This window comes from Pygocentrus nattereri, chromosome 8 (assembly GCF_015220715.1).
Source record: "Pygocentrus nattereri isolate fPygNat1 chromosome 8, fPygNat1.pri, whole genome shotgun sequence".
Taxonomy (NCBI): Eukaryota; Metazoa; Chordata; class Actinopteri; order Characiformes; family Serrasalmidae; genus Pygocentrus; species Pygocentrus nattereri.
This window is the reverse complement of record NC_051218.1, coordinates 12,473,327-12,498,579: the sequence shown is the minus strand read 5'-3', so window position 1 is coordinate 12,498,579 and position 25,253 is coordinate 12,473,327. Positions and strand designations below refer to the sequence as shown.

General features: G+C 38.6%; 1 protein-coding gene across 2 annotated transcripts in view; it reads left to right on the top strand.

The window, feature by feature from the left end:
* nrg2b (neuregulin 2b) overlaps positions 1-25,253 on the top strand; it is a 69,530-nt gene that overhangs the window by 11,063 nt on the left and 33,214 nt on the right. For both annotated transcript variants that reach the window (XM_017722731.2, XM_017722730.2), the window contains exon 2: positions 22,880-23,042. In XM_017722731.2, coding sequence (XP_017578220.1) covers positions 22,880-23,042 — 163 coding nt within the window. The remainder of the gene's footprint in view (positions 1-22,879; positions 23,043-25,253) is intronic.

The following is a 25,253-nucleotide window of genomic DNA, read 5'->3' as shown; positions in this document are numbered from 1 at the left end:
GAGCTTTAAGACAATGTGCCACAATAATAATATAGTAGCATAATAATACAATTACACCATTTTAACGTGAAATGAACTTTTTTATTATTAATAACAGACATTTGGCTTCCAATATGAAAATATTTTAATATCCCAAATAAATAAAACAAATAAAATACAACCACACTTGGGCTCTGTGGATTCTGAGAAAATTGCACAAAATATTAAACAGACCTTTATAACAAAATAAACTCTTTAACAAAAAGTGCAAAAGAATGGCATTGCAACATTAAGTAACAACATAAATATTAAAGTAACATTTACATTAATTCAACTTTTTTAAACTCTGAACATAACACAAAGGTACTTGGAGTCTCTCTTATCTGATCATATATGTATATGCTATAAATCACAGTGATACGAATCACAAATTCACAAAAAGTTTATAAATGTTTGCTTTTCGACTGTATTTAACGGCAGCATCTCTTTGGCTATATCGCGAGTTACACTATCTGTGAGTGTGCGCCATTTTGCGCTATCGCGTTTGTATTTACACTGCCGAGCAAAGGCATCCGTAATAGCCACCTGACGGGAAGACCCCTCTCCAGCTCGCGAAGACCCCTCTCCAGCTGAAGTTTTTGCTTTCAGCTCGGAAAACTGGGCTGGATGGTTGTGCTTTAAATGTGACCTCAGGTTAGTTGTATTTCCAGCTTTCGTTGACACCGTTTTGAAACAAAGTCGACATACCGGCTCGTTCACATTCATGGGTTCTCCACGCTCATTTGACTTAAAGCCAAAATACTCCCACACCGGAGCTGTGGAATGTGGCTTTAAAAGAAAGTCCATCTGGACTGGACGACTCTAAACGTTCTTGCTGGAGCTGTTTAGTTTTAAGAAAGTCCTATTAGCCTCGAATACGTTCGCGAGCTAACACATCTCCACCTGTGTGTGTGTAGGCACTGTTATTGACGCATATTGGGGGGGGGGGGTGCGAGAGAGCAGCACTGCGTGACTTTCTGAAATCTAACGTAGTTGCGGTTTATTCTCATGTAAACAAATTTGCGCGGAAACCCAATGGCCACATACATTTTTTGGGGGGCCAGTGCAGTCCCAGTATTGATGAACACTCCTCTATAGGGGTGCAACGATTATTCGCCTAAAATCGATGACCAAATTAGTTGGCAAAAATGATCGCGGTTAAAAAAATTATCGTACGATAAGTCGATAATGTAATTATCGCGACAGGCCTAATCTTTACTGAACACCAGTGATTTAGTTGAGCGTACATGCATATGCATACTATACACTGACTTTTGTACCAAGCTGTTTCTGTATACTGACTTATAAAGATGCATTTTTTATTCCAAGACACCTCAGAGGTCAGAGAGAAGAAAAGTTTTACATGCGAGTTTCACAGAGCGCAATGTGATTGGTCAGTTCCATGGTTAAACAGTTTTGACAGGCTTGTTTTCATCTGGTTCTGTGGATACGACCATGGGATAGCAGAATATGGCCAATTTTATCCTTAGGACTACACCACTGCTAAAACGTTACATATATGATAGAAATGTGACCAGGTTACATCAATGGCTATGTTCTTCTGAAGAGACTGTGTTTCATTTTATGATGCAGAATATCACAGGGATAACTCTTTCTGCATATTGGAATATTTGTCCAATGCAGCATGTCATCCAACACAGGTGTCTTTGGCGTAACATGGCCCTCACTGTTTATATGTAAATCTAATTACGTTTACAGTTGTTATGTAAAAACAAGAGATTACTGTATTTTAATTACAGCTTATTGCTGTAATTGTACAGCAGAATACATCACAGTAACCTTGTGGTCCAGGCAACTGTCCTCGTAATCAAAGTATACAGTTACTATTTTACTGTTACTTTCCATTAATACGGTTCAATAAATTGCTGAAAAAGTAATGTAACTGGTAGGCAGAAATTTACTGTATTTTTACAGTGAGTTTTATGTACAGTTTATTTGATAATCTGCTTTTTGGCCAAAATTGTTCTTTTTTTTCTCTTTCAGCCAAAAAACTGAAAGTGCTGCTTTTGACTGTTTTTAGCATACATTTTTTGGGGGGCCAAAATTTCAAGTCCAGTCCCAGTATTGATGAACACTCCTCTATAGGGGTGCAACGATTATTCGCCTAAAATCGATGACCAAATTAGTTGGTGACGTCATCACACGTCTTTCTTGCGCTCAACGTTTTAACATTAACGCTCACTGAAGAGTTAACAACAGCGCGATGGCAGCCTCAAGAACAAAGTCCTCAAAAGTGTAGGAGTTAACCTCAGAAAAAAGGCTGTAGTTGTGCTATTTGTAAAGCAGAGCTTAGCTGGCACGGGAGCACATTCTCCATGTTGGAGCATCTGAAGAGGAAGCTTGTCGGCTCACTGAGTGAAGAAGATTCATCTCGGCAAGAAAGTTCGCCGTCCCAAACCGCATACTAGATCACTAAACCGCGCATATACCATTAGAAGTGCACTCATTAGTGTAGTGTGTGAAGTGCAGAAGTGTGTGGTTTGAGACGCGGCGGTAGTTGTTAGCGCTAGCCCAGTTAGCTAATGCTCTAATGCTGTTCTCTGGTATCGTTAACTGAGTTGGAACATAGACGCAAGTAACTGTTATTCACAGCGACCTTGTTCACTTTCCAGATAACGTTTAGTTACATGTTTAAACACCGCATCTTCGTCTTAGCGTCGAGGCCCGCGCACCGCTTCGGCTTCGGCGAACACAGGAGACCCAAACAGTTTTCTGTTGTCCGTGAACGTTTGGCTCCACTCGCAAAGAGTTCTCCGCGAACACACAGGGTAGCTGGACTAAGGTTTACCGTTGAAAAGAAACATTTCACAAAATCGTTCAAATTTAACTGTTCATAGAGAGTTTTTTCCACAAACATTCGCCACTTTCCCCTCCGCTCCGTCAGAGCGGTCTTCTGTGCAGCGGGCAGTATCTGCTCTCAGAGGAGATCCGGCCTCTCACAGGAGCACGGAGAGGTGATGACTTTCCTCCGTTTCAGTAAAGACCTGTGACTGTAAAATTTAGTTGCAGCAAATGTAGACAGACCACAGACTGCACGGTTAAACTTTTAACATTTAAATGTAGATATAATTTTTAAGTTACTTGATTAAAGGAAAACTTTTGCTAAAGGAAAACCTATTGCTCCTACTTTACACATCCTTGGGTATACATTTTATTTACAGAAAAAATACATTGGAGTTTTACTTTTTTGTCTTTTGTATTAGCAGGAAAGTTAATTAAAGCAGTGAATTCCTGAATGTTATTCATCTTTATTGTCTTCATTAGTTAGCAAATGCATAAAACAACCTCAAGCTAAATTTAAAAGCTAATAGCTACATAACAGTTATTTAGTAATAATTCATAATCCGAATAATCAGTTATTCATTTCACCAATTGATTGACTATTCGACTATCAGATTAGTCGTTTGTTGCAGCCCTACTCCTCTATGCATGTGTGTGGGATTTGTTTCTCAGCAAGCCTCTTGTGGGTGAGCTGTCTATCACATGTTAATGCCAATGCTTATCACACACACACAAATCGAAAGATAACTCTCAGCTAATAAGATTGCTGCTGTGTACACTGTGTGTGTGTGTGATATCAAACCCTCTGGGACAGGCTCAGTGTCTTTGCTATCTCATGTTATCTTTTGCTCTTTTGCATCAGTCAAGCATGTATGACCGCAAATGGTGATCTGTCTCTCTCTCTCTCTCTCTCTCTCTCTCTCTCTCTCTCTCTCTCTCTCACACACACACACACTCTCTCTCTCTCTCTCTCTCTCTCTCTCTCTCTCTCTCTCTTTCTCTCTCTCTCTCAGTAGTGGTTTCCATGGTGACAGCTGTGCGCTGTTCTTATTGCAAAGGGAATGAGGTGTTTCTCATGTTCTCTCTATCAGTCTCTCACACTCTCTCTCCCTCCTACACCTTACGTTTACAGAAATAAACGCAGTGTTGTAAATAAAGCCATACATACAGTTATAGGGCACAATGTAAAAACATTTTTTGTGTGAATTTACATTGTTATATATATATATATATTATATATACACACACATACTATTTCTATATATCTCATAGAAATAGAAAATATAAAGTTAATTTCTTAAATAAGTGATTTATTTATTTATTTATTATATATTACAGACTGTTCCCTGTGGAGTCAGCTGTTATAGTGTCATAAAAGACAGCAGTGTTGCAGCTTTCAGTTGGTTCCTGTTGTATGTCACTTTAATCAGATACTGAAGGTGAGAATAAAGCAGTAAAGCAGTTCTGTTGATGCCTCTGTTACAGTGTGGGAATAAAATGGAAAAGGGTGGGTTGTGTGTGAGACACAGAGAGAGAGAGAGTCTCTGCGTGAAAGAAGGAATGTACACTTATATGTGTATGTGTGTGTGATTGAGAGTTTCCCTCTGTGTGTGTGTGTGTGTGTGTGTGTGTGTGTGTGAGAGAGAGAGACAGTGGGAGTCAGCTGAGTAAAGCCCTTGATGGAAGGCTGGTCATTGTCTTGTGTGATTGGCTGAGAGAATGCTGTGCATTAGGATGGCCATGCAGCAGAGTTTTAACCAGAGAAACCAGCCTCAGCAACACAGACAGAGACTTGAAGGGAAATTCCACCACTTTTTCAAAATGTCTGTGTAGTTAAATGGTGACAATGTAAACAGAGTCATTCAAAATGGCTTGAATTGAAACTTATCAAATATTCACAGTGGTGGTGATAGGAACCAGATGTCTGAAGCATTTAATGCCTGTAAAGGCTTTGTTTACAATAGTTATGAATACTGTCACTGTCCATTTATCTTGATACAAATACAAATTCTCCAAAAACGCTTGTAATAAAATCTTTTTACATTACCTTAGATCAAAAGTAGGGAAAGTTATGGCCTAAACGTAATTTTATCAATTTATTTTAATACATTAATGACAGATAAAGTATAAAGAGGGAATATTAATGCAAAAAACACCTCAAGAAAACATATTTTTAGATTTATCACAATTTCAACTTATACATCAACATCACGTATAAAACCTCACTCTGAATTACTTTGTTTATGTCTCAAAGGTGATCTGAATGCAATTTAAAAAAATTTAAATGCATATACACACACACACACACACCTACACAGGCACACACACACACACCTACACAGGCACACATGCAAGTAAAGACACTTGCACTAAAACAAAAACACACTAAAACAAAGACACACTAAAGCACACACACATACACAGACTTACACAGGCATGTATGCACATTCATGTACTTACATTCAAGAACACACACGCACACACACCTACATTGTCTAAGCCGCTTATCCTCCTGGTCGTGGGGGTGGTGGAGCCTATCCCATCTGTCATTGGTTAAAAGGCAGAAAACACGCAGGCAGAGAAAAGGCACATAAAGGCAGCAGTGCACGCAAATGGAAGAAGACAGAGAGAGAAACACACATACACAGAAGGTCATTTGAAACGTGTATAACAGAAAACTACATAAAGAGCTCATCAGACTGTGCTGCACTGACAGAGCTTTACATAGTTACTTAATTCATCCGCTGTCTGTGTTCAGTATTTCAAGCTCTGAATTTCTCTATACTGGCACGGGAGATACAAAACTTTTATAGCTATGTGATTTCTCAAGCTGTATGATAGAACTGTGATGTTTCAAAAATGTATGCAAAAAAAAGATTTTTTTTATTGAGTAGTTTGAACAAAAAGCTTTTAGTGGCTTATTGTCATTGAGTTTAACTGTGTGAAATTTTGATGTCATCTCATAGGATTATGTTAGACAGATTCAGTGTATTTAATTTGTCAGAAGGACATACTGCATCGTGCTAGTAACTGCACATCACATCAATAACTATTTGGAGTATAATTTATATTCTGTATATATGTCCTACATTGAAAGAGGTGTATTCCGTTGGCTTTAGGATTGGTACAGCATCGTGGGTAATGATGCTGCCTGAAATGTAGAAAACTAGCATTCCATTCTCTGTTCAGGAGCACACTCCATGCAATGCTTATGAGAGTTCTTGGGCAAGAGTTCATTCACCTACCTTTGTAGCATGACTACACCTGTAAGTCATTCTGACTGGTGTGTGCCAGATGTAAAAAACTAAAAGCTGGTGCAACTCAGGGTTTTGACTAGCATTTTTATATTAGCTCAACTACATATTTATTTTAGTGCTGACAACAAAATCTCAGTGAGTATAACTAATTATTTACAGAAGTTGATGCAACTGGAAAAGTTGCAGATATTGGCACTAAGTTTAGTTTGCAAGCTCAGTTTTTTGTGTTACTTCTATATACTTTTCCCATTGTTATGTTACCAGCTGAGAAGCTTGATTTGGCCGCTTTTATCGATCCAGAGTACAAGAAGGCATTTGGTTTGGGGATAATTCCAGCTTTGCATATCCTCCAGTTGGCTTTTTCTTGTGCAACCTTTTAACTTAAAAAAGCAAGTAACATAGTAATTTTGTGTTCACAGAATTTTAATATTAACATAAGAATAATTTGTGTTTAACATTTGCCCATTTAAGTTAAGTTCACTCACTTTTTAAATGGAAAACAATGCATTATATTTTACAGTGGAATTGTATCCAGATACAGAAAACGTATTCAATTTATACTATAAGATCCGTCTCTAACCACCTCAAAATGTGGTTTGAGTGATCCAGTCATAGTCCGCAGTTTGTCCTGGTTGTGTTTATATGAAATCCAAACACTCACGTTGAAGGTAGAAACATCCTCAAAATGTCATAAACGGACAGAAACCACATAAGCAAGCGTATTTGACATTTCCTAACAACACTAGGCAAGTGAATGATCTGTTAAGCCATGCAGTTTGCACAGCGCTAAGTGTTAGCCATATTAGCCTTGTTACTCCATTTCAAGACTAAAGAAGCAAACTTTGGACACCAAATGCGTCAGGCTCGTTATTGTCATTTAGGGTGACAGATCATTTTGTCACTTTAAGGTGCTTTTAGGTTAGATGACACCATCTCCTTCAAATTTGACCCTAGATTCATTGCAGATTGTGGGGCACGTCTTCCAGTAAGTACTTTAGAATGGCTGGTGTTAAGCTGCTCTCTCTCTGTCTGAAATGTTAGAGTACACTGTCTCTCAGGGTCAGAAAGCTTTTAATGTTAACATGTTCTTGTGAGCCTTCACTGCTGTCACAACCGATCTGTGTGTGTGCGTGTGTGTGTGTGTACTTGTGTGTATGTGTGTGGGAGTACGCTGATGTGTAGCTATGTGTGTATTTTGTATGTGCATCTCAATCAGTGATGTGGCTTTTAGCATTCGCTCTCCCGCTTTCAGCTCAGAGCCTAATTCAGTTTTTATCCGCCATGCAGTATTTAGCCTCACAGAGTCCATCCCTGTTCATGCTGTTTTAGCAAAACAGTACAGGTGGACTGGGCTTTTAGGAACATTGAGCATCCACATTCATAGACAGTCAGTGTTACAGTAATGTCGTTACTGTGCTGCTATAACATATCTAAACATATGCAAGAAAGTTTAGAAATTATCTGTGATTATTAATTGGCCAAATGGGACATCCATGGGTGTCCATGTAGTTTTTCCCTCTACAAATTCATGCAAACCTCATAGTTTGTTTGTCACAATAAAGCAAGGAATGCCAAATACCTTCATCAAAAAAAACAAAAAAAAACACGTGGACGTTGGTCATCCTCTAGACCTTCATAATTTGTCATAGGATGCTGCCCACAGGACGCTGTTGGCTGGATATTTTTGTTTGGTGGACTGTTCTCAGTCCAGCAGCGAAACTGGGGCATTTAAAAACCCAGTCAGTCAGTTTAGTCAGTCAGGATAACTAATCTTATACAGCTGCCCTACTATTGCTCTATAATTTGGCAAGTTAACAGTGGCATTTAGGAAGTAGAGTGGTGTAAAAGCAAACACATGTGGTTTGATAGCAATAACGATAGTTAGTTAACTAGCATACTGAATCAAGTTAGCATTGGCATAAGCTTGTGTCCAGTGCTGTAACTAAGTAAATCAGTCTGTGCTAGCTAATACTGTACTTTTTACCTGTTGCTGTTATGTTGTTTGATTTGTACAATGAATAGTGTGATAGTATATTGTGTAGTAACTTGTCAATGAACAAAGGCCACATATTAATACGTGACATTGCAAAAAGTGCAGACTGCATTCAGTCCCACGTAAGCACCAGGCTAAAATTTTATTCCGTCTCTGAAGTGAAAGTAAATGCAGAAAGTCTGTTTCATCGTGGATAATGTTGATCGTTACTGCTCTTTTTTCCTACAAGTGCAGATCACATGGTGCATTTCCTTTAGTTTATCAGCCCATTGTTCTAGCCATAACTAACCAGCATCATCAGTAATGAAGGACAAGCTGTGCAGTTTTTTTATTCTTTAATCACAGAACAAAATCACTGCATTGATTCATGTACTGTAGGTGACCCACTACTGCAGTTGTGAAACAGAAATTAAATGTGGAGCCTCTTGGAGTTGATTGTTTCTTGCTGATTATGCACCATTTAAAGGGTTTTTCTCTTTGTATTTTTTGCTCTGCTTTAGTCCCTGTGCCAATAAAATGGGACTGTGTTCTCTTTAGACTTCACATAGCTTTAAACCTTCACTGTGACTTAATTTAAATAATTATAACACACTGTGCGCTTGTAACATGATAGAAGCTTCTGATGTTATGTCAAGTCTCACTTCCCCTCTGTCACTCTGTCAAGTACATGAAGCGCGTGTGTGTGTGTGATTGACCACGCATGTGTCCTTTTAATTTCAGCATGATACCAAAGAATGAACATCTAAACATTCATTCTGGGATAGACAGACTGAGGATGGTCCATACAGTCCATACATCTGTCTTTTTAGTAATCATTAAATTATTATCTTAATTAATGTATTATGTATGTATTAATGAAATGAAATTATTTGATGAAATTGAGCTTTGTACTGAGCCTGGGCAATTTCTAAAAATATTTAACATGATATTTTCTAGTTAAACAAATGGTAATTATCTGATTGGAGCCCCCCACCCCCAAACAAATATGTGTTCCACTGCAGATTTGACCTGCTTTATATTTTATTTATAGCATACATTTTTGAACAGTAACTGAGTTGATAAAAACTTCAATAAAAGCACACATTAAATAATATTATCGACCAAACCTCTTTTGGAAACCACTTCATCTGTCTTTAAAGTAGACGTTACAACAGATACATTCATTCATTAGCTCTTTCTGGTGCAGACTTCTGGCGATTTGGTACCTGCTGGAGAAACTTCAGACTGCAAGTGATTTTCAAAGCCACGTCCACATGCTTTATGTATTAAAAAACAAGGCATTTTCCTTCAATAGAGTGATATTTTCATAATTCAAGTGACTGAATTATTAACTTAATGTAAAGAAACATGAGTAGAAGGTGAAGAGCCGTGCGGTAGGTAAATCTAGCATTACAGAGCATAGCAAACTAACAGGCAGCTTCATAACAACCTTCTGTCTCTCTGCCTGTCTTCGCCTCTCTCTCTAACAGAAAAACACTTTTGGGGCATGACTGCACAGTTCTTAAACCCCTATTTTCCAACACATTTAAAAGCTGTTTAACGGTAAATTAGTCCTGTCTAATTCTCTCTCAGTCCTTTCCCCAAAACGGCAACTATCACCTTTTACACAGCTCCATCAGATGTCTTGTCCATTATACGATCACATGCAATTATATCATTATACCACCCAGGCTAATTTTGCTCATAAGCATATCAATATTAATGGATTGGGTTGCACCAGTATCATATTGGTATCTGTGTCAATACTGGCACTTAAATGCAGTATTGGTATCGACAATGGGGATATCAATACCACAAAGTAATGTCTGACATGCACTCACACTGCTAAAGTAATGTATGCATGTGTGCCAGTAAATGGAACTTAGCAAGACGTTGGTGGTGTGGATTGAAAGGTGGCTGTTAAAATGCTCATGGCAAAATCTGCAACACCAGTATTTCGTGGGAAGGCAGTGATAGTGGGTGATATAGTAGTTACACATTGTACAAAACATGGAAAACACGCTAACAGTAGCCCTTTACCTGAATGGCCAAGGGAGGCTTCTTTCAGTCATTACTCATCTCCCACTATGCAGTCATTTACTGTCAGAGTTATTATTAGTCCAGGTTGTTACAGAGGGAGCAAATGTTAAAGAGACATGGAAGGAACCGCCAGGATCTAATATTAGCCTTGGTTTAACCTTTAGCATAGCAGCCCACTTACCAGGCTATTGTTTCCTCTAGCCCCACCTGCGTCAGTCAGGTGCATCAAGCAGCGGCGTGGTCTCCATGAACTGATGTGAGAATCTGCTAGAAACGACTGCTAATGACAGGGTAAATGACTGTAATATTTACTAAAATTCTACAGACTCTGACACTTGTAGATTAAAGCCTGAGTGCATGGGATGCAAATATGTGAAATTTGGATGTGAAACAATTCTTAGCATTATTGTTTGAGCCAGAGAAACTGGTTCATGTTTCTACATATGCACCACAGGTTTATCTATATAAAAATATTTTACAGTAATTCTGTTGCTACATGTTTGGTATTACTAGTTGTGTAATAACTATTAATTATATAAGTAAATGAACCAAAATAAGTTTTGTTTGGGTTGATAGAGGATGTTGAGACAGCATCATGATATTAAACTCTCCTCTCTCCCTATAAACATTTATATATATATATATATATATATATATATATATATATATATATATATACCTTGCCGCTCACTTGCAGAGATTTCTCCACATTCTGTGAATCTTTTGATGATATTATGGAATGTAGATGATGAAATCCCTAAATTCCTTGCAATTGCACGTTGAGAAACGTTGCTCTTAAACTGTTGGACTATTTGCTCACGCAGTTGTTCACAAAGTGGTAAACCTCGCCCCATCCTTGCTTATGAACGACTGAGCCTTTCAGGGATCCTCCCTTTATACCCAATCATGACACTCACCTCTTTGCAATTAACCTGTTCACCTGTGGAATGTTCCAAACAGGTGTTTTTTGAGCATTCCTCAACTTTCCCAGTCTTTTGTTGCCCCTGTCCCAACTGCTTTGGAACGTGTTGCAGGCATCAAATTCAAAATGAGTGAATATTTGTAAAAAACAAAAAAAGTTTATACATTTGAACATTAAATATCTTGTCTTTGTAGTGTATTCAATTGAATATAGGTTGAAACGGATTTTTAAATCATCGTATTCTGTTTTTATTTATGTTTTACACAACGTCCTAACTTCATTGGAATTGAGGTTGTATATCGCTGTTGCCGGAACAAAAACTTGCATCTCCATTTTTGTCGATTTTCAGTTTTTGACATAATTTGAAAATGCATGTTGATCTTTATATTCTGTATAAATTTCATGAAGGATGGACCAAAATAAATGGCCAAAAATGACTTGATAAAAAGTCTTCTTCCATTGACTTCCACTGAAAGTAATGTATGTTTTTCCTTCTCATGTAAAGTTACCATTTGGGAGATATGATGTTTTGTTCCAACAACAGCGATATACACTGCTCAAAAAAATAAAGGGAACACTTAAACAACACAATATAACTCCAAGTAAATCAAGCTTCTGTGAAATGTCTCGCAGTGTCTCGCTCCATCCACCAACGTTGCACCACAGACTGTCCAGGAGTTGGCGGATGCTTTAGTCCAGGTCTGGGAGGAGATCCCTCAGGAGACCATCCGCCACCTCATCAGGAGCATGCCCAGGCATTGTTGGGAGGCCATACAGGCACGTGGAGGCCACACACAATACTGAGCCTCATTTTGACTTGTTTTAAGGACATTACATCAAAGTTGGATCAGCCTGTAGTGTGTTTTTCCACTTTAATTTTGTGTGTGACTCCAAATCCAGGCCTCCATTGGTTAATAAATTTGATTTCCATTGATGATTTTTGTGTGATTTTGTTGTCAGCACATTAAATTTTGTACAGAACAAAGTATTCAATGAGAATATTTCATTCATTCAGATCTAGGATGTGTTATTTGAGTGTTCCCTTAGTTTTTTTGAACAGTGTATATATATATATATATATATATATATATATATATATATGTGTGTGTGTGTGTGTGTGTGTGTGTGTGTGTGTGTGTGTGTGTGTACAGAGCAAGTCTTCAACCCAAATAAAATATTTTAAAAATGCAATTGTATAAATATGAGCACTTATAAGCTAGTTAGTTTAGATAAAGTAATATCCGTATCAGTACTCTGATACTTAAATATCAGGTATCTGTATTGGTATTAGTATTGGAAGGTGATAGTGGTATCACTCTTATTTTAATTTGTAGAAGTTACTTTGTTATTAACACTTTACCAGAGTTTTCCTTTGATCTGATTGACCATAGGGTCTGACCACAAAACATACAGCTTTAAACCACCTAAGTTATAGGGCATGTTTAGCAAAACCTTGTGCAGGCTGTCTTACTCATAGCTCAGTGAAACAAGCAGAGAGACTCTTTTTCTTTTAATCAACAACACATTTGGTTTTGCAAGTAGAAGAGGAGATATTTAATATGTTATAAAATTGATGAAATGTGGTTGTTGTGTTTACAGTCTTGTTTTGCTGAATGAAAATATTGTCATTTTGTAATGATAAATCTGTTCATAGTGAAGTGTATCAGGCTTGATAAAATGTTATATATGATGTTGATACGATATTGGGCTCTAATATTCATGTAGCTGTTTGCTGTCTGAAAGTACTATCAGAAGGCTCCATATGTTTCAATGGAGCCCTGGCTGAAAAGAAAAAGCTCTGTGTGCGTCGACGGAGCCCGAGTTTGGGGCTGTGGGGTCCCAGGAGAGAGATGGGCCCCTCACGTTTCTCTCCAAGCTGGTTTGTGAAAGCTTGATCCTGACTTCGATCTCTAAATGCAAATAAACTTCTTTTTATGCAAGAGATGGGTGTCACCGAAGAGTTACAGAAAATAAACTACAATAGAGAATGTAAATTAATGTTAATGTAACTGTGAGGTTTAAAATACAGAAATGAGCCTCTTTCACTACTGGCTTCCTCCAACCCCCATTGATTTGTTCAGTCAGTGAGCCAAAAATGCCCACTCCTTCCCAACTCAACCCGCATGCGTACATGCGGTGTCCTAAATGATACGGGCTTGTCCCTCTGCAAACTAGTTCCAGTCCTTCTATTACTATGCTTCATGAATCTCTGCCCCACAGTTGTGAAAGCTGTGGATTTGTGTTTAGCTTTTGGAAACATATACTGTTCTTGACATACAGCTAACCTGCCTTTACTACAAGTAGTACTTTTTGTACCATTTTTGTTCTGCTGCAGTCTCCCCTCCCCTCTGTGGTCCAATTTCGGACATCTTTTAGTGAGCAACACAGCACTGAAGCTGCTCTGGTCAGGGTCACATGCTTTAGGCCCAGTGACCATTCTGCACATAATGGTTATCCAGCAGTTAGTGTGAATTGTCATGTACACTGATTGCATGTGTAGTTTAGAGCCATGACTACAGGTAACATATACTTGCAAAAATGTAACACGAATGCCATCATTTCATTATGGTTAAGTTAAGCACTTTTTCGAATGAAAACACTTTTTGTTAGAACTTGGAGAATATATCTATTCACTTAACCACACATATACACACTCTTCTGCCGGATATCATTTTTTCTCTGCTTTGTGTTCATGCATGCTTCTGACAAGCTTTCATGATAATTTATCAAGTTCTGCACTAACTCTTCATTTCTTATCTTTATTTTTGTCTTTGTTTTTTGTCTTTATTTTTGGTCTGTGTGTGAAGTCACTTCCTCAGCTGTGAAGTGAAGAGCTTGTCATTTGTCCTTTAAGAGAAGGAAAGACATTAAATTTGTTTTATTATTAAAAACTACTTTTATTATATTATCAATGTGCTATTATTATTTTATTTTACAGTGCTCTACAGTTTACAGTAACTAGGTTTTACTCAGATAAATAAAAGTTCTCAAATGATTTTTTTTAATGTCTGCTGTGCCAGCCATCTAACAAAATAAGCCCCAGAAGTCACAACTCATAACAACTATAGCTGGGTGATATGGCCAGCACAAAAAAAAAATCACACTAAAAAAAATTGCTACATATTGCGAAAAATGTCAAATCATTATTTTTTCAAGTTTGAAGGTTGATTTTTGCTCCTGAGTGCTTAATTGCTGTTTTAAACGCTCGCCAAACAGTGGAACATTGTACAAATCTGTCATGAGATGGTGGGAGAAAGTTTCTGATTAGCTGTTTTTACCAGCTGGAAAAGCATGGCCACAGTTTATATAATGGTCATAATTCAAACAGATTATTTTTAGCTGTCTGGTGACAAGTGCTAGGCTCTTGTTAACTGTTGTGCGAGTAACGGAGCACTGCTTCAAGTTAGCCAGCTGCTAAAAACAGCTAGCCTGGGAAGCTCTCTAATGCCACACAGTGTTAGTTAACTTTCGTTTAAATCAGGGCTGTAACTCGCAGGAGCCACTTTTGTTGCTTGGGAATGCACTAATACTAAAATATGACTGAGTGTTGTAACAGAGCTGTAGTTTTGAGGTGTAGACATGATTTAACGCTGCTAAAGCTTGTTAGGATGTCAGGAAAGAGGTGAACTCACTTTAGTACAGTACAGTTACCCCACTTATCTCGTCATTCGCGCTTGGGCCCAATCCCATTTCACCCCTTGCCCCTACCACTGAGCCCTTAGCTCTCTGTTTTGTGTATTCACGTCTAGGGTTAGGGTGTCCCAATTTTTGTTGAGATAAAGGGGTAGGATCATAGATATACATTCCTTGATACCGTGTTGCCTGTTGTTTTACGCCTGCGCGTCTGCCATGTTGGTGCGGTCAAGATCCGCTTGTGAACAAATTCACTTGTATTGAGAGAGTCCCAGGATTAAATCGGCCATAACTTCCTTATTACTCAACGGATTTTCACTAAATTTGTTATAATCCTCAGATATAGATTAATCTAGGTTGCATGGAATGCTCTCTTACAAATTCAAACAAGAAGCTGGCTGATGCACCATTTAAGGTGGAACGCGAAAATTTGAACAAGAAGCTGGCAAATAAGAAACTAACTTCAGGTTTGTATAGTAAGGTGCTAATCTTACTCATTTTACTTGTCGCCCCCTCTCTCTCTAATCATGTCAACTGCACCCTCTCCTGGTGGCAGCAGAGGAGTGTAGCTTTCCTTGCTTTTCCTTCCTTTTCCTTTCCTATATCACAATAATTATCATTATCGTTTTATCCCAGCAATAATAGCAACTTAGAAAAAGAAGCCCAATCCAGTGTGCCCTCTAGGATTTTTTTCAGCAATGGTGGCAGGCCCACACCCCAACCCCAACCTCCCTACACACACAACCCACTAGCACAGTTCAATATTCTGCCCAAACCCAAAAGGGCGTGCAAGTCTAAAGGCACTTACATTGGGAAAATCACATAAGGAATGAAATAAAGTGCATCTTTTCACCGTCTAGACAGGCTCCATTCATTTGGCAGTATGCACCAAAGTAAGAAAAGTTTCATTACTTTGACAAAGTAATTAAAGTAGTTTCATTACTTATTACATCTTTGACAGGGTAACTAGTAATCTGTAATCTATTGCATTACAGTCGTTTGAGCATGGGTGTAAGCATAGCATGAGCCCTTCCCTCTCACCTGTCCACTTTACTCTGATAGGATGCACACATATGTCTTGTTTCCATTATCAACGGTAAATGACAGATGCTCATAATAGACTGAGGGGCATGTCAGTAATAGAAATTCAAGTTTCAGTACACTGTTTTTAAATCTTTTTTATTTTCGATTTTTTGTTGCTGTGTTAAAGTCGTTACACCTTTAGGCCATAAACATGCTTCACACAAGTACATAAACACAAGCGCTTTGAGCAAAGATGACTTTCCATGTTGTTGCGTTGTAAACTATGTCAGGACAATATGTAACGCACTGCAGACACAAGCATTCCAGCAAGGGGCGCTATCACCACAGCCAAGCTGGGGCAAGCTGTCTGTACTGCCAGCATGCTTGTCAACCAGTCAACTGTCATGGCAAACCAGCAGTCTCTCACATAACTTCGTACCCATAGAACAAGTAAAGCAGCACACACTCCTCTACTGTCGATGTATTTAGCTGTTATGGCTTTTGGAATAACAGTAGATCCCGATCACACATGTTCAGATTTGTCCTCTGTTGCACCCTTGAGTACTGAATGTTTTAACTGCCATTGTAACGTAAGATCACACATTACGTTTGCACACCTGGACTGTGTGTTAGCAGTGTGTAGGCCTGGCATTGTCATTTGTGTTTGTGTACGTGAGTATGTTTCAGGTCTCAGTGTTCTTGGGTTGGTGGGCAAGTGTGCTTGTGTATGCACATATGTGAGAAAGACAAGAAAATCTTGGCTGCTGTCTTCCTAGGCTCTCACTGACTTTATAATCACTGCCACACCTCTATAGAGGCCATGAAAAACAGTTAGGCGGCAGGAGCATATCACTGTCTGAAAAACGAGTATCTCCAAAACAGTGACTTCACAGGTGAAGGCAAAAGCATTGTCACCTTTCAATGTAAGTTAAAGTAAAGAGATTTTATTCCAAGTGATTTTAGAGTGAAAAATTCATTGTGAAAATTTCAGACAATGTAAAGGCCAGATGGTGTGTTGAAATAAAGTAGAAAAATTAAAATCGACAAAAATGGAGACAGCGATAAAATCATTGCTGTACGCGTTTCATTTTTTTACACCCTTTGAAAACAGCAGTTGCCCTTTGCATTGGTTGAATGTTCATTGACGAATGGACCAGCAAAAAAAATGGCTATATGAAATCTTGCTATGTGTACAATAGAAGTTGTTCTTCTGTGACGTTAGATATGAGGTTTTGTTGTGATAGTGATGATATACTAGAATAATGTGTGGTTGTTGTTACTGAATTGTGGGACTTTTTTTTTAAATATGTCTGCAGACTAAAACTGAAAAGCTCTTTAACCGTGCAAAGCTTGGAACAAATTACCACAAGGTTGCATGATCAAATCCCTTTGGTGTAGCATATAGAAATAACATTAAGTGACCCACAGGTTTTTTGTCCAGGTTTACATTCACTGTAGCTATTCCTCTGTCCTGCTATATTTCTCTCTCTCTCTCTCTCTCTCTCTCTCTCTCTCTCTCTCTCTCTCTCTCTCTCTCTCTTTCTTTCTTTCTCTCTCTTCCCATTTTTCTGTCTTTTATTTCTCTCTGCACTTCTGTAATGCTTTAATATTGCTCCTACTGCTTCTCCTCCATGACTCCTTCTCTTACTAATTCTGTGACAAGCTTTCCACAGTCTCATTTCTGCCTCATTCTTTCTCTCTCTACAATCTCCCTCCCTCCTCTCTCTCTCTCTCTCTCTCTCTCTCAGTAGGTGTATCCCTGCTGAGGTTGATGAGGGGTTGGTCTCTCCTGCAGAGAGATAGTGTTGGAGTATTCCGCATCTTTATTCTTCCTCTCTCTCTCGTACACACATAGACTCACACACACACACACACAAACACACACACACCATCTTCTCAGCCACACGCCTAACACTCCTTAATCCCACCTCAGCATGACAGACCGCAGCAGCAGAGACAGCAGGAGGGGAAAGAAAGAGAAGAAGAAGGAAAGAGGGAAGAAGGATCAGCCGGGAGGGAAGAGGAGGGGGACAAACACTCGTTTATCGGCGTGTGGGAGATGTGGAAGTATGCGTCACTCCGTTGAAGTCTAAGCGCAGAGGAGTGCAGTCACTCCGCTGACAGTGTTAGAGTGTGTGTGTGTGTGTGTGTGTGTGTGTGTGTGTGTGTGTGTGTGTGTGTGTGTGTGTGTGTGTGTGTGTGTGTGAGAAAGAGAGAGAGGAGAGAAAAATAGAGAGAAGAAGAAGGGTGCTAATGGAGCACTGACTTTAAGCTGTGTTGAAGACTGAAGCGTATTTTAATCCTTGTTTCTAGAAAACTGTAAGAGTCTTCTCTTGTAACCTGCATGTATCTTTTTATTTTGCTGTTTCTCATAGCAGAGTTTTGGCTTTACTGGTCCAGTTGTTGGCTCCGTAGCTGAGTTGAAAGTTTGTGCGATCGTGAAAAGTGCATCTTGCTCAACCTTCGAGTGTGTGGCCATGCTGGCATTCCCTGAGGGGCTACTGGGATTCATTTCAAATTTCTGTTGCAACATATAGTTTCTCCTTGAAAGGCATTTAGGATTCCCTAAATTTCAATGATGGAGGGGTCAGTCAATCCTGCTTGTTCCTTGTGGATCGGGTGGTTCTTTAATCTATTAATGTCTGTGTTTGAAGTTTTCTGTGGAATGTTCTCTGAGAGTGTTCACAAACCTGGAAAGAAAATGCAAATTAATCAAACCAAATGGCTATAATGTGAGTTTATTACTTAATTTATCATATCACTGTTGTCGGAAGAAAATCTTATATCTGCATTTTTGACGTTTTTCAGTTTTTGACATCATTTGAAAATTCCTGTTTCCATTTACATTGTCTGTACATTTCAGGAAGAATGGACTAACAGCAATGGCCAAAAATTACTTGGAAAGGTAAAGTAAAATGACCATTTTAGAGATAAAAGGTTTAATTCCGACAACAGCAATATTAAGCCTTGTCTTTTGGTTACATAAGACTACTGAGTACTGAGTATACAATTGCAATTAGAATGAGAATCGAAGCAGTAAAATTATATGTAATTAAAAAAAATGTAAGTGGGTGATGGTAAATGTTCATTCAAGGTGTTACTGACTTGGACTGATTTGGACATTATGGGTTGGTTATTTTTCCTGTTTCAATGTCTACCAATGGCAATGTATAAACAATAAAAAAATGTGGAAACTAGAATTACATCTACAGAATTACATTTGCATTATAGAGAAAATTACCAATATGGTACAATATATACAATATAATACAGACTCTCCTCTACACTCCCCTACACTCTCAGGAAAAAAGGTACTAAACTGTCTCTGGAGCAGTACCCCTCTTGTCACTGTTGTGGTACCCTCAAGGGTACATCTCAGTACTTTTAGTCAGGGAACATAATTGTACCATAATCCAATAAAATAATATTTTATTTTATTGTTAGATTTTAAAACATCAGGTTATGAAAAGGTACAAATATGTACTTTTCACCTGGGAAAAACATATTTAAGGTACACAATTGTACTGTTGTACCTTTAACAGCACCTTTGCATTGTTTGTACCCTGATAAACGAAAAATGTACCTGCGTATTACCTTCATTTCTAACAGTGTACGGCATTATGTATGGATGTGTGTTTTCTGTCTGTCTGTCCATCTGTCTTAAGTGACTGGCTGGGTTGAGGGGATGAGCTTCAATGTACTGCACTGTGATGGATTCAGCTACTGTTGAGTGTTATTGAACTAACCTGGGCTTTACATGCTGCGTGGAGGGAGTGCCAAGCCATGCATTAGCTCCTGATCAGGCTGGATTTCTCAGCAGCGCAAGGACAGAATCTGCTTATTTTGCATGTTTATTCATCTCCAAATGTTTCTGTTAAGTGCGTGCGTGCGTGTGTGTGTGCGCGCGCATGTGGGGACAGTGTATGACTTTCTCTCTCTTTCTCCCATCCCCCACCCCTCTCTTTAGCATGAGTGATAAAACCATTAGAAAACGCTGATTTGAGTGAAAGCTCTCACGCACAACTGCAATGTGGTGCAGGTCCACAGCAAGACACGTTCACTTTCATACATACATATGCAAATGTGCACACATACATTGCAAGAGAAAGGTGTTCCCATTATGCCTTGATTGATACCGCAGGTTTTAAAGAGCTTTTGAGCTTTTTTATGCACTCGCCATCTGTCATCTATGGATCAAGCACTCAGACTATGATGTTTCATGATCAAGGGAAGCTATGAATAACTTGTTTGTCTTTTAACAAAGAGACAGTGCTTCTTCCTCTAAAAGTTTCTATTTTAGTCATCGTTTGGAAAGGAGCAAACTATTTTTGTTGATTTTTCCTCTCGTTTAATTTATAGTTAATTATTAGGCTCAGCTCGTTAAGGGGGCTGGAAAAGCCTATCCAGCTCATTAACTTGGGCAAAATTACTGAGCAGAGCAGCAGCAGGAGGAGATGTTCAGGGGCTTGATGTGTGTGGACAAAACTCTATTCCCACCATGGGTGTGTATGTGGTATAGTGAGAATGCAGTGTATTTATGTGTGTGTGTGTGTGAGTGAGTGAGAGAGGGATCTCTGCAGATGCAACCCTGACCTTGCAGTATGATGAGACTCAAAATAGGCTTTGTCTGAGAGAGAAAGAGAGAGAGAGAGAGAGAGAGAGAGACAGAAACACGAGGTAGCGAGAGAGGTACAGTGAGAGAGAGAGAAAGAGAACAGGTAGAAAGAAAACAGACAGGAGACAGGGAGAAAGAATGACAGAGTTAGAGAATGAGAAAGAATGAGAGAAAAAAGAATAATAGATAAAATGAGAGAGCAAGAGTAAGAGAGAACAGGGTGAGGGACAGAAATAGAATTAGGCAGAGATGAGAGAACACAGAGAGATGTGGAGTGACAGAAAGTAAGCTAGACTGAAAGAGAGAGAATGGTTAGAGAGAAATAGAAAGAGAAAGTGAGAGAAAACAGGCAGTGACTGAAATATTCTTAATAATAAAAATTCCAAGAGTAACAGAGCCTGAAGGATATATGTGTGTGTGTGTGTGTGTGTGTGTGTGTGTGTGTGTGTGTGTGTGTGTGTGTGTGTGTGTGTGTGTGCGTGTGTGTGTATGAGCACGTGCAGGTCTAAAAATGGCTACATTTGTCATCAGCCCTGATGTTAGTCATAATAGCACAAACAGTCATTGATGTAAGCGAGTTGTGTGATATTTTCCAAATCCTTGTCAGAATAGTTGACAAATTTTCTCCATTTCATACGAAGTCACAGAGCCTGTCACTCACTTCTCTGCTTTTGTGAGCGATGCTTGTTTGCGGTGCATCTGCTATTGAACTGAGTGACACATTACAAACCTCTCACATACTCCCAGTGTCTCAGCTGCTTGAATACGTTCTCCCAGATGCTTTTCTCTGAGCTGCTTCAGACTCCGACATGCACCGGAAAACCCTGACACAGACAACAACACGCCGCCTGACAAGACTTATTCACACTTTAACTGCTTGTGCTGTATCAAAATCTCTTCACAAGGATTTGTTAAAAGTTTAAAATGATGCCCAATTACAAAAGGGAAGTAGCAGTGTGTGTGTGTAGTGTAAGAGTATTTGTGGCAATGAGGGTGCAGAGCTGGCAGCTGGAGTTGTGAAAGCTTGTTTTCGGTGAATATGATGGAATGAAGAGAGAGAAGGAGAGAAGGGGGTTGGGGATGGTTGTTGTGAAGAGGAAAGCTGTGATAGCTGGTTTCAGACCCTCTGCAGTACAAACTGTACGTTTGTACAAAAGCAACGCCTAAGGCAGAAACATCCCTGTGTTAAGATGTTCCTTTTAGTAAAAGTAGAGATGTGTGATATCAGTATTAGTAGATCATGTATTTTTTTAAAAAAATAATTGATGATGTTCAGATTTGACTGAAATTTAAAAGCAGTATTTGTTGTTGTGTTTGTCCAGAGCAGAACATTTAGGTAACGCTGGACTGCCACTAAGGATGTATCGATATGGGAACCGTAGGCCGATGCCAATACGTATTATTTTTCATTTACTTATTTTGAATTTTTTTTCTCCCCAATTTCCAGTTTGCTACAAGGCAATATATTGTTGTATTTTGGGCTTCTTTTGTAAACTCACTACAGTATCCTCAGTGCAATGCACTAAGAACAGTAACCCCGTACATACCCAACAGTAAGTTGTTGGCCTTACTTGACATCGCATGTCCTGCAATGTAACTGTTGTGCATTTCAGTGATGATGCTGAAACGATATATTGAGCATCCCTGATAAAAATTTACATATAACATATAATTTTAGAGTGTTACACGTACAGTAAAATGAACAGAATGCAGAGACTGTAACCAGTGGCCCAGTGATGTCTAATTGCTCTGATGGCGATGTGATTCCACTACCATTATCAATCCCTTGGCTACTACACCAAAATGTCTGTTTTATTCATTTCAACTGCAGGTATAACTTTCTAGATTAATTAATGTTAAAGTGATATATTTTCCATAATGCTAATCCAGATTGATGAAGGGTTGTTCCATAGAAATGTAAGAAAATTAGTTTTAACACTTCCTGTGTGTCAGTCTGTGTAGTGTATAGTAGCAAGTCAGTACACTTTGCCAACCAATCTAGGCCAGTTTTTTAAAATGAGCTCAACCGCTGATTTTGTGAATATGTGTGTATGACAGAGGGAGAAAGAAAGAGAGAGGGAGTCTGTGTGCATGTGTATGAGACTGAGGATGGGGATGATTCTTTACTCTTCTAAATACACTGTGGCTTTATTACTTTTCTCACTATTCCAAAAATATTGGTCTTGTTTCTCATCTGAGCTCTGCTGTTAGATGGATTACTCCACCAAGGCAAACTGTGAGATGAGCCGTATTAATCTCTTACACTCTCTCCCTTTCTCCTCATCTTCCTCTTCCTCTCTCTCTCTCTCTCTCTCTCTCTCTCTCTTTCTCTGCTGTATAACATTTCACCTTCATGTTACATGGATCCCTTTAACATTCTTGCTTTTCAACTGTAATATTACCACTTTCTTTTCCTTCCTCTTTTCCCCTGATGTCATCCATTTCTCTGTTACTTCTACTCAAATCTGTTCATTCTTTCCTTTTTCTTCTTTTTCTGTCGTCCTCTTCACACCTCTCTCTCACTCTCTCTCTCTCTCTCTCTCTCTCTCTCTCTCTCTCTCTCTCTCTCTCTCTTTCTCCCCCTTCTCTCTCTGTAGCATCAGCTCCAAAAGTGAAGGCCATGCGTTCTCAATGGGTGTGGGAGGGTGACCGTGTGACCCTGAAGTGTGAGGCCCAGGGCAACCCCAGCCCGTCTTTCCGCTGGTTTAAAGACGGCAGTGAACTCCGCAAGAGCAAAGACGTCAAAATCAAAACCAACAAGTAAGACAACTCAGAGACATGCAGCACACACACATATACACACACAGGCTTACTCATCACACACGCACTGATGCACACACAGATTCAAATGCACTCACACACACACGTATGCGTACAGAGCTATTCTTAGTATCAGAAGTATTAAAAATACATTTCCTATCAACTCAACCACAAGATTGCCCCAGTTTGTAAATATAGATATTCAGGGGAATGCAGCACACATCATTTGTCATGGGAGACATTTTTCCTCTCTCCCTGCAAGAACACAGGAACAGAAATATACTGAGACACTCTCAGAAAGATGGTGTTTTGGTTGCACTGTCACTTAAAAGTGTTCAATGTTTTACAAATGTACAAACCACAAAAATCCCCCAAAAAGTTGGAACAGTGTATGAAATACTGATAAAACAGAAAGCAGAGATTAGTACATTCTGAGTAGTACATTTTGTTTTTATTAAATTGTTTGTTGTGTTTTGTGCTTCGTTTTGTTCCACACATTGGGAGACAGTGTCTGGTGGCAGGCCACTCTGGCACCCACACTCTCTGATTACACAGCCATGCTGTTGTAACCAAAGGGCTGGGTACTGTCTGCAAATACCAAAGTGGATATTTATAAACCACTGCTTTCTGTTTTTATCTACTTTTAACATACTGACCTGTTTTGGAACTGAGTTTGTATTTGAGTTTTACATGGACTAGTGTCTCCTAATTATTATCCAGACTATACAAATCATTCAACGCAGCTGATTAATAACCGCTTCATGAGCTGTATCAACACTACAGTGATTTGATACTCCAAGACCAGAAACACTGAGGAATGCTGGTTTTGGCTAGTGAACTAATAATAAGGCAGTACGTGTTACAGTGGTTTGTCACAAATGCAAAATACAATGCAAATGCAAGAAACAGTAAACTCAAGCAGAACCTGATGAATCCATTGAGTGAATCAGAGCACAGTACTCAGGTCAAGTGATGCAACAAGAATTGTTTTAGGCAGAATCTCAAATGGCTCCCTTCTCAATACAAAGTGCAGCACGTAGGGCTTAAAATAGTGCCCACTGCATCTAAACAGAGCACAGTGTGTCTAACAAAGAACCACAGAATTCAGCTATGTGTGCACCATTCATACTGGACATAAATTGCAATATTGGGGTGTAAAAATGTAATATCTTACATAAGTGCACTATATATGGAGGAGTGAAGCATTTGAGATTGAGATATTGCACATTAATGGGCTGTTTTATTGCTGCTTTCACCACTTTAACTAGTTTATGTTAAAGAATGTTAGATATTGTACTTAAAAGACAATTGTGTCCATTAAATGGTTTTGTGTGGACTGTGGAACATTACATGACCTGATGACATGATTAATTGAAACAACCCAACTGCAGTTTGGCACAGTAAAAAAATATGAAAATGTATTAAAATGGAGATATCTGTTTTTGCAAATGAACTCTTTAAATACTTTCTCAAACACTCCAAACAATATTGTGATAGTTTTAAACTGAACGTACTGCTCAGTGATTGTTTGGCAAATCAAATTAGTAAACGCGTCCATAAGGGCAATGTGATGCCTCAGTCTGAGCCTGGTGATTCAATTGCATTGATTTTGGAATCTTATAATTAATTAGAATTGATTATCGTAAAATTTAATTAAGTTTGCACGTGTTTCTGTCTTAAATAAAAGTCTTAAGCTCTTTTAATGCAAAAATGAAAAAAAAAACACTTGTTTTTTTTTACTGTTTTTATTACATTTATTATGTATGTAGTTCCTCAAATAATTCTATCCAATTCATTATTTAACTGCATTGTGGTGAAATTTCATTATGGCAAGGCGAGTTTATTTATAGAGCACCTTTCGTACACTGCTGTCATTCAAAGTGCTTTACAAATGAGAAAAAGTCAGAAAATAAAAAAAGTAAATGTGAATAGAAAAAGAATTAAAAACATTAAAAACAATCAACACTTGATACATTTAAAAGATAAAATCATTAAAATAAATTAGAAACTAAATTAGTTATGATAGTTAAATAAGCAAATTAAAAAATGTAAGGTTAGATTGGGAAAAAATGGCATTGAATCATTTCCTAAATACCTACATTTTCATAATAGTCTTGATCTGCATCCTGGATATTGAGAGATGTCCACTGGAAAATACTCACGCAATCAATTTATGAAGATCTCTGTGTTTTAACTGTGAAATTTGGCGGG